At 34.9% G+C, this 11,363-nt stretch overlaps 1 protein-coding gene across 3 annotated transcripts in view; it reads left to right on the top strand.

Moving 5' to 3' along the window:
* Nucleotides 1–1,383: 1,383 nt before the first annotated feature.
* Nucleotides 1,384–11,363, top strand: part of LOC149540847 (ALBINO3-like protein 2, chloroplastic) — a 288,924-nt gene continuing 278,944 nt past the window's right edge. For all 3 annotated transcript variants that reach the window (XM_089801913.1, XM_089801912.1, XM_089801911.1), the window contains exons 1-2: nucleotides 1,384–1,895; nucleotides 7,993–8,099. In XM_089801913.1, the coding sequence (XP_089658039.1) occupies nucleotides 1,471–1,895; nucleotides 7,993–8,099 (532 nt within the window). In that variant the 5' untranslated portion in view covers nucleotides 1,384–1,470. The remainder of the gene's footprint in view (nucleotides 1,896–7,992; nucleotides 8,100–11,363) is intronic.

The following is an 11,363-nucleotide window of genomic DNA, read 5'->3' as shown; positions in this document are numbered from 1 at the left end:
ACTTTGATGTTTGGCCTTGCTCTCTAACACTCGTTATACTATCTCTATTGAGTTCCAATTGATTTTTTGCTCTCAAGTCTCCATATCATTAACAACAACCTCAATTCCCACTCCCTTAAGGACCTCAATTCTATGCTTGATAACACTCTTTATTATTTTTATGTCCAACTTGAAGATTTTGAGTACCTTACCATAAATATAAATCAATCCTCAAAGAGTTTATTGCTACCTTTTCCTTGTGAATCTCCTCATTTGGTTATTTACGACACCTCTAGTGACCCAACTCTTTGATGTTAAGCTTTTATGTAGTGTAGGTTGGTTCATGATCCATTTTTATAGTGGCTACAACTATCTTGATTCAATAATACGATACTGGACACTCTTAGCCAAGAATTGCCCGACACCAATGACAATCCAAACATTACTATTTTTCTTAATCTGGCTGTAGAAAGAAACTTTGAAATTAAGTACTATAATTGTTGAAACAAATCAATTTATTACCTCCATCATGGTTATGGAGGTCTTTTGTTATATGTCAATTAAGGTTTTGTGTGATCATGATTTCTCCTTCATAACTTACAATCAATTATCATATACTTTACTTTTTATTTAAAAAAAAAAAAATAATACTATAATTTTTTAAAACAACAATAAATAAATATTATCATTTATTTTTTTAACTGTAATAAAATCAATTAAATTACAATTTGTAAGTTTTTGCCTTTTTTGAAGTGTATCTTGTTGTTGTTATTATTATTAGTACTTGTTGTAGGCATAATACTATTGTAATAACTTTCTCTTAATTAATGATTAAAATTTGCAATATCTACCAATCAAAATCAATTAATTTTAAATAATATTATATAATAAATATTTTATATAGTAGACATGCATGTTTCTTACATTTATAAATCAATGAAATTAATTAAGAGCTATTTAATTGGCTAAAAACATTGAAGTCTTATACATGAATTTCTCCAAAGCACTATGTCCGTCACAGCCGACATTTATGCATAGTGCTAATTTCCATTATTATATATATTTAATGAAATCATATATTATTACATTATCATTAAAATTAATATTAATGTAAATACTTATTATTAGAATTAGCTTATTGAAATAAAACTACATTTTAATTTTAAATTTTGAAATATTATTATATTATAATTAAAAATAGTAATTTAAAATTAATATATTTAAAACTTATTATAGATATATAATTAAATTTAACTAAGAAGCAAGTACTAAGCCATTCCATGGCATTTGTTATTATTATTATTATTTCTATTTGTTTATAGATAAAATAAAAGAAAAGGGTAAAAAAAAATAGACGTTATTAAAAGCTCCCATTCCATTTAATGCCCCAAAACAATAATTTGATAGGAGGACTTATCATTTGTAGGAAGAGGCTTACTACAAATCTGAAGCGAAGGCTGGTCGGAGTACCGATCAATACCACCTAAGGCAATGGCGGGCAGAATACTGTTTCGCCTCCGCCGTCGCCTTCTCTTACCTTCTGCATCCCCTTTTTGTCAGATGATTCAATCTCATTCAGTACCGTCAAAATATACATTAATTGAGTCTCCACCGTTTACGATTTCACGGAAGAGCTTTTCCTGGTGGGGAGGCCATAGCAGTAAACCAGAACCAAATGCAAATCATACATTTAAACAAGAACAAGAAGAGGAAAGCGAGGAGGAAAACCAAGAACATGAAACTGAACTATCAGAGCCCTTTTATGCAGGTTCTGGTTTTGAAGACGTAACGAATGTTCTAGATAACAGCTTAGCGACGGATAGCGCATGCCATGGAATAGGAATAGGATGGCATACACCTGTGGACATCATGATTGCTTTTCTCAATGGGTTTCATAACCTCACTGGCCTTCCCTGGTAAGCCTTTTTTCCCCTTTTCCCTTTTCTATTTAAATTTCCAATTTCAGTTCTCGTCCGGCAAATTAGTTAAACTCATCCGGTATGCTAATGTTTTGTTCGGAGTTAAAGATAAGCAACTTTAAACAAAATAAAGATCAATAAGATACAAAAAGACAATAATTTATCATGGAAAACCCTTTAACTTGAGTGCAGATACCCAGCCACATTAAAATTATCTCTTTTATTAAATAATAGAGGTTTGAGTATAATGCTTCTAACTGAATACAACACTCATTACAGAAAGCAATCATCTTGAATTGATAGATTCTTCATATCATGACCAAAAGTCTTTTCATTTTCCTAACGCATGCCTCTTTGCATATTGTATATCTTTTGTTATTTTCAAATGCACGTCTCTTCACATGTTGCGTGTCTTTTCATATTTCCAAAAATGTGTCTCTTCGCATGTCGCATCTCTCTTCATATAAAGAACAACAGGCGGATTTCAAGAAACCATGACATATCATCTCAGGTAGATATTCTCTCTCTCAAGAAAACAGTAACAAAGCCTCATAACAGAATTTCTCAACATAAAATTGTCATTCAGTGTGACATTGACTATGGCTACTCTAGAAGGGTGAAATAAAAGAAAACTAAGTCATGGAGTCACATGACTTCCACCATGGTTACTTTTAGAGGGTGGATCCACCATGGCTACTTCTAGAGGGTGGAGCAAGGGATTTCACCTTGAACTTCTCTCATAAAGTATAACTCATCAACAAGGGATTTTCACCTCAAACTTCTCTTACAGAGAAGAACTCATTAACAAGGGATTGCACCTTGAACTTCTACCTCAATAGAGAATAACTCGTTAACAAGGGATTGCACCTCGGACTTCTCCCTCTCAGACAAGAACTCATTAACAAGGAATTGCACTTCAAACTTCTCCCTCACAGAAGAACTCATTAACAAGGGATTGCACCTCAAACTTCTCTTTCATAGAGAAGACTCATTATAGTACATAATAAGAACACTTATGTAGAGACAAAATGTAGTTCTAATATTGATAATAAATGATAAATTTAATGAGCTAATTCATCTTGCATCTAAATGTCAATCCGGGGTCATAAATTGATGAAAGGTATAGCGATTGTCTATTCAAGGGATGAAGATAGCATGCCAAGTGGGGATGAATGCTGCTAGAACACACGAAAGAAAACCTACAACAAACCAAAATAAAATTGGTGATAGGAACTGTCACTTCTTGGCGACATGATCTTCTCTGCTATGTTCAAGAGATAGGAATTATATAGAAATTGCAGCAAACTCTGAAACACCAAATTTAACACAAATCATAAAGCTAATCTAAAACATGAAATCTAATTTAAATTAAATAAAAGCTACTAAAATTCTCAAACAACAAAGTCTAAAATGAAAACTTTAATACAACTAACACAATTCTTGATGATTAAGCATGAAGTACAAGAATAAATTATGAATACAAACAATGCATGCAATACTAGTCTGGAATGGGACTCAATATACATAACTAAGACACATTAAAATACCAATTTGAATTATACATAACACAAATAATTAAAATATACAACTTATAGAAATATATAAAATATATTTATATACATTTGGCAGCTGCAGAGTGGGCGCCCTTCCTCCCAGCAAACCGATTGAAGAAAATACCCAAGCAACTCTTAAATCAGTTCAGTAGATCAATATTATATTTATGATATTACGATTCATACATCATTCTTCCTTTCTTGAATATATGATGGATTATATAGCCTTTTATAGATAAAACAACCAAGCCTATTTTGATAATGGAAATTCAGTTTTTATGGCTGAAACTTATTGTTTTATTTTTAATGAAGAGTGTAAAATATATGACCACTCTTTCTATAACATAAAAACTGATTGCTTAACAATTTACTAATCATGAACAAACCAATTTCTTAACAATATAACAAGCATATAATTTGGAAGCTTGGCCGTAATAGTAAATCATGAAATTTGACCTTTAGAAAACCACCCATAGTTCTTTGCTCATTCAGTTTCTGAAGATTTTGTTGCTCAGAAACCTAATTGGGTCTATTTTGGACAATACCCATGTTTCGGATTTTTGAGATTCATCCTTATCTGCCCACAAAATGAAATGCAAACCCGACTGTCCTTATTTTTGGCTGCTAATTATTCCTGTCAATTTCTTTCTCAACATACTCCTTGGTCAATATTGTTGGAAGGAATAATGCTTTAAATTGTTGTGGCAATGATGAATACTAATAAGATTCTTACATAGAAGGTGGGAGGAAGCATGTTGTGGATATATATTTCAAAACATTAAATAACAATGCTCTTTAATAAAGACAATCAATAGTTAATTTTCATAATTTAACCTCAAAACTATATTAAACATAATTTATATAAATATTAGATCATATGCAACGTAAAGTGGTTAATTGATATGAAAATAGAATGGAAATGAAATGTAAGAATAGGATGAAATATGGCGAAAATGGAACATTATTTGCTCTCATCAAATTAAATGCCGAGACTCCAAGTAGGGGGCTGCATTCTCACAGCTAAATTATCACAATAAATTATAGAAGACTTCAATGCTTGATTAAAAAAGAATATTTTCTAGTCACATTGCTACATGAGCTTCTTGATCCTTTTGCAAAGGACTTGGCATTCTTCATCTACCACACAAGCTCCGTCTAAATCTTAATGATCCTAAAGAAGTCCTTCCTCTTCAGGTCATCAAGCTTTGCCTTTATGTAATAAATATTTTTTGTCTCAACTTCATCTCTAGTGCTTTATCCCTTTGATAGGTTGCTTTGAATTCTCGGAATTTAACTCCTAAATGCAATCTCTCATCATCCTTATACATTTTGATCCGTCTTGGAAACATTTTAGAAGGATTAGTAAATACTAGAAGCATACATGATTCACTATTCTCTATGTTATTGCATGAATTAACGACATAAAATTCATGATAAATATTCAAAGGTATAATCACAAAACACTTCTATTTATTGCAGTCAAAGACTAACACTTTCTAGGTGATACTTGAATCCCTTGAGCAACAAAGCCTTCAATTGAGTCACCCAAGCCTCTAGCTCCATAGTAAATGCCACAAAATTGACCCACGGTAATGATGAAAATGCCAATACAAAATCCTTTTCAAAAAACCTCTCCACACACTGTGTAACTAAGATGTTCACTATTACAATAATACAAGTAACTATAAAATGCCAACAATCTATCGTGCCTCTTCATATGCGCTCATGGTAGTAGTAAATAAACTTCATCGTAGAATGCCAAACAAATAAAGATACAACACTAACCACCATCAACAATGAAAGAGAAGAAGATACAAACATGCCACAACACAACCATAGTGCTCACAAAGAGCAAGACACAAACCGTTCGAGCACGACAAAATATAATTAGACCATAATAAAAGGTTAATGATAGGTCTCTGATGGACAATGAACAATTGCTGCTCGAATTAAATACAACTGCGAATTGAAACTCTAACCAAACATGACGAGATAAATACAGAGACTCAAACATAATGGTACAGAAAATATCTTGACTGCTGAAGAAGCAGCTCACAAACAGGAACAAGAAATAACCCAACTTGATTATTAGAGTCCAGCAAAGTAGAAGAATCTCATAGCACTCTTGACAATCATTTTAGGCAAATATGATCTCTATCGAAGTTACAATCTGAACATGTATAGATTGCCTACAAAATACTCATTGCAACCTGCAACAAATACATGAACTAATGAACCGGAGGAGCTCTCTTATTTGGTGTTATCTGACCTGCTTTGCTACCATGTTAAGGTTTTAACCATAAATAAAGATAAACAACAAAAAACAAATTAAAGAACACTAAGACACAAGAATTTATCCATGGGAAAATCCTCCAACTTGAGGGGAAAAACCTAGTCACACATGTGTCTCTTCACATGTCGCATTTCTCTCTATATAAAAAACAACCGATGAATTTCAAGAAACCACTAGATATCATCTTAGGTAGATATTCTCTCACACAACTATAAAAATTTAACATGGCACTTCAACAAAACTATCGTGCTCATCCTGGCTTAAATAAGTGGCACCCAAATCTACTTTATATTAATTATACTACTATTTTTGACCAATTTCAGTAGAGATATAGGCTGCCTTAATATGAACTTGAGCCATGGTCTAATATTTCCTTTTAAAAAATGGTATTTTATTTTCTTTTTTGATTGGTAATATTTCACTTTTGACTGGAGCTACAAATTAGTGAGGCCACAAATCTAGGGGACCTCATCCCCAAGTCCAACACCCAAGACCTGCGAGCCTAGAAGCCCAACAGGGACACCAAGCTTGAGGGGCACAACCGGCACACCCAACATGGGTCCGACACAGGGTCCACAAGCACTCCGAGTCCAGTGACGATCTTGAGAGTTGACCACCGTTATCTCTATCTCCATCAGTGATTGGCCTGAACACCATAATCTCTATCGCCATTACTTCACCATACACATGCACCTGACCACTACCACACATGAAAACCAATACAGGCCCAACCAGCATTCACACTGTTTGGGCCAAGTGGGGATTTGAACCTTGGTTGTACCATTAACAGTGCAACTACAACACCATTACACCACAAGGTGATCCCCTTGAAAAAATGGTATTTAATTATAAAAGTATGATACAATTTCCTAAAGAGCTTCCTAGGTCAATTAAATAAATGCTCAAGTACCACAGGTTGACCTAGGTAGTTAAAGCTGGGTAGATAAATCAGGATAATAAAATGCTAATTAATGAAAATCAAATGCAAAGGAATATTTATACTTAGTTTATTTAACCATTATGAAGACAACTACCTGCTGCAGCATAGCTCACAGTTTTCAGGTACAAAATTCTAATCTCGGTGCGCTCATTATGTGGGACTCTGTGTAGGCTTGTAACTGACTGTGGGCTGGATCTGATCTCCATAGCATGGTTCTGATAGGACACACCATGCACATCTGCCATCTTATTTTCTGTAATTATTTTAGGGCTTTTTGAACATTATGCTCCTACAGTTACAACAAAATAAAAGCCTTGGAGACATGAATTTATCTTCAGTGTTCACACAATCTTCCGCTGCAATGACAACAGCCTGAAATAAACTTTTCCCTTAAGGGGACCTGCCGAATCCACACTTAAATGCCTCTGTATGTAGATTTCATTTCTGGAGGTTTACAATTTACCAGATGGAGTGTCAAAAATTGTATGCATGCAATTGATGCTGTGTAGAATGCACCTTTGTGAGAGATTTTTTTACAATTGACGAAAAGTAGCCGAGATGGGAGGGCCGCCTTCATGGAGTATTGCTAGTCTAATATGCTTTGCATGCAGTGATGCATCATAGTAACTCCACCAAATTATGATGGTTCATAGATCCTTGTACAAATCCATTCGAGTGGTGTGACATTTAAGATTCTTCTCGAAGGGTCCAAGTGTGGTGACCTTTTACAAGGGGCAAATTTACATAAAATTACAATTTCAGTAGGGAATACAATATTTAACAGCTTGACTAAGAAAAACAAAACTATGAAAGCAAATATTCAACCAGTGGAGTAACAAAAATAAAATTATGAAAGAAAATATTGCTGGGTGCTGCAAAAGTAAACTACCTCTAGGGTGTTCCTGCTTCATAGAGGCACTCACAAAAATAAAGAGTTACAAACTTTGTCAGCATTCTTTCTTCTGTCATGGCCTTTTCCCAGCAATCATTTTAACGCAGCATTACATTTGTTTTGACACATTTATGATGGTCATGTTGTGTTCAATGGGGCTTGTTTATTTGCATAAATTGTAAATGGCTGAAAGAACTAATTATTATGTTTTATTTTCTGTTTTTGTAGCAGTAATTTTGATTTATTCTATGCCATTTGGTATTTTAAATATGTTAACTATTTTTCTCAATTGATTTTTGATTTTATCAAGGTTTGGACTTGTGAATTTGAAAATCGATTTGGGTTTTTGGAAAAATAAACCATACCTTTATCTTGTTTTTGTTCAGTAAATAACTTTGTGGGTGACAATCACTCAGGTGGCTGTCAATAGTTGCTTCAACCGTTGTCATTCGACTGGCATTGCTTCCTGTGTTGATTTTGCAAATCGAAAAGATCAGTAACATTTTGAAGATGAGATCCAAATGTAAGCATATATGTATTGGAGAGAATTTTGCTAAGCTTGTATGTATCATTTTACATGGTGGTTTACATATATGAATGGTCTTGAAAAGACATTTACTGTAGTCATCTTTGCTTTGTTTCTGGATTCTGCTGTGTAACATTTTAAATTGCATCAACATTGCAGATCACACTCTGTGATTCATCATTAGGATGAGAAGAGAGCTAACAGGATGAGAAGAGGACTGTCTCATGTTCTAGTTTATTTTTACTACCATTCCTGTCTTTTATAATAAGAAATATTTTAGAATGCATTGTGAAGTAAATAAATGAGACACGTGAATGCATGTATGGATGGTATGTGTCTATCTTGTGCACAATAATTGTTATACCCCAAAATAAAATTTAGCCTGAAAATCCCAAACTCTTTGATTTAAGTAAAAACAATGGACACCAGCAATAAAAGGGAAGAAGCGAAGTCTAGGAAATTTGTATACGTACATATCCTTCTTCCCTCCTTTTGTTAGCCATAAAGAGAACTGTAAATTATAAGGTCTCTCACTATCTTCACTCAACTATCAGTTATTCAAATCATTCAACATATAGCTAATAGAGAGCCAGTTTGAGGTGTTTGACTAGGAGATATGATGAAAGCGCTGGTGCAATCTATAAGCTAGGTTTTAGCCATAATGGGAACCTAAAATGATAAAATCACCCACTATCTTGAGTCTATTACAATAATAGATAAGTCGTCTATTATTAGTTAATGGTTATCTATTGTAAATATCTAATTAGCTTTAAGTTTGCTTTCTCTAGAATAGAATGTTTCTATTCTTTACGACCGTTTCCTAAGGAAACATCGTCTCATTCTTTTGTATAAATTGGTCATCTGGTCTCTGTTAATAATAAGTAAGTATTCACCAATTACTTTTGTAATATGGTATCAGAGCCTGTTTCTTAATTTTTTCGAAAATTATAATTTCTTTTCCGAAATTATCAGAGCCAATTTTCAAAATTATTCTGTAATCCTTGCTTCCTAATCTCAAAACCCTGCGATTTCAAACTAGGTTTTGTCTGAGGGTTTTGGAAAATTGTGGATTTTTTCTAGCAAAATCGTGGCTTCATTTTTGGAGATTTGCGGCCTAATCGTGGTCGATTTGATTGCAAATCACGATTTTTCTTGGCCGTGCGGATTCATGACTGGTATCTTTTTTTTCTTACTTGCGGTCCTCTGCAAATTGTGTTTGGAAGGAACACGTAGATATTTCTTGGTCTTGCATTTTTTTTGCTCCCTTGCAAAATCGCGGAACAGAGTTTGGTTTCTTGGTTGTCGTTTTCAAATGGCTTTGCAAAATGCTTGCTGGTTAAAACTCTGCAATCTTTGCCATTTGTGGAGTTAAAACTCCAATCTTCAGTATGGTCTCTGCCTCTAGTCGAGCTTTGAAACAAAAATCGGCTATTTCTTTCCAAGAAATTGCCTTTTTTTTTGCAAATTCGACCTTCCAAGCTATTGGCTAGGGTTTTGCTCGAAACCCTAATTTTTGGGGTCGAAAAAATATTTTGATTTTAGATTCTTGGTGGGTTTTTTGAGAGCTCAATTGGGTTGTCGTCCGTTTTTCAGGGTGCCTCATTTTTCGAGCCAGTAGATCCGATAGCATATTCCTTCTGGGTTTTTCAAGCTCTCTTCTGGGTCACTCTCCAATTTTTCTGGGTCTTTCATTTTTTTGCCTCGAAGGACATGTCTTCACAAATTTTCATAGTTTTTAATTGAAAAACGTGCCATGGCATCTCTGATAAATATTCTGCTCGAGCATAACTCCAAATTCAATGGTCGAAATTATGGCACCTGGAAGCAATGGATCATCGCAATTTTTGAATATCGGAACACCGATCAACTTGTTCTGGGTGTTATGAAGCGTCTAACTTCTCCGGGTCTTGATCAAGATACATGGGATCTAAATAATCGAGAGGTAGCGATGCTTCTCAAATTATTCGTGGCTGATGATCAACTTTTTCAGATTCCATCCGATAAGATAGCTGCCGAGATTTGGACACATCTCAAAGGTCTTCATGAGACTTCTGACAAAAGCAAAGCCTTCTTTCTTAAAAACAATCCGTTTTCTATTTCATGGATGAGCACACCTCGCTCCAGGCACAGCTGAATCAGATTTAGAAAATCCGTGATTAGTTACTTGCCATTGGTCGCAAGATGGAGGGAGAGGATATTGTGGTTATCACTCTTCGGAGTTTACCAAAATCCTATGAGCATTTTATTGAGACTCTCAACATCATATCTTCTAGTGTTGATTTGAAGTTCATTGATCTCTGCATACTGCTGCTTTAGCAAGATTGGTGGAAACAACAGTTTGGTAGCAGCTCCAGTTCCACCTCTACAGAGCAAGCCTTTGCTGTGAAATCCTTTCAAAAGGATAAGAGCAAGTTTTAGTAGCCATCTTAGTAGAAGTCTTCTGCTCCAACATCAGATGATTCCAGAAAGAACATTCAATGCAACTACTGCCATAAGTTTGGACACATGAAGGTTGAATGTCGAAAACGCTTAGCTGCACAGTCTAAGCAATCAGGTTCGTAGCCCAAAGCGAACAGTGCAGACCACATTGAGTAGGTGAAATTTGGCTTTTACACCTTCATGGCTAAAAGACCTACAGAGCATGTGAAGTCGTCTGCCTGGTACATTGATTCAGGTGCCTCTCGTCATTTCACTCACCGCAGAAACTGGTTTACTAACTACCAGCCTTATTTAAACTGTTATTTTTGGTGGCGGAGAAGAGTACACGGTTGTCGGTAAATGCAACATTCAGATTCAGTTTGTTGGGAGGAATCTCATATTCCTTGATGTGTACTATGTTCCAGGGGTGGAACTAAATCTACTCTCAGTCAATCAGTCGCTGCGACACTCTCCACACTTGGCAGTCACTTTCAGTTCACATTAGTGCACCATTACTAATTGGGCAACTAAGTCTACTGTTGCAGTGGGTCTTGAGGATCATGATCTTTTCAGACTTACTGATTTTGGTGATTCTCAAGACTTAGCTATGGCTGCTCAGTGATCCTCTGTCAGCACACTTTGGCATCAACGATATAGGCACTTAAATGTGCATTATCTTTCATAGCTTGCTCGGGATGAGCTTGTTCTTGGATTGCCAAAGATTCAGACTCAACAGCTTGGAGTTTGTGATGCATGTCAGGCTGGGAAGCAACATCGCACACCTTTCACTAGTGGCGATTCATGGCGAGCTTCTTAGGTACTTCAGCTTGTTCATGCCGATAT

This window comes from Cupressus sempervirens, chromosome 9, assembly GCF_028749045.1.
Source record: "Cupressus sempervirens isolate cs-2001-9-10 chromosome 9, ASM2874904v1, whole genome shotgun sequence".
Lineage (NCBI taxonomy): Eukaryota > Viridiplantae > Streptophyta > Pinopsida > Cupressales > Cupressaceae > Cupressus > Cupressus sempervirens.
Note: the sequence above shows the minus strand (reverse complement) of the source record. Positions and strands in the feature narration are given on the sequence as shown.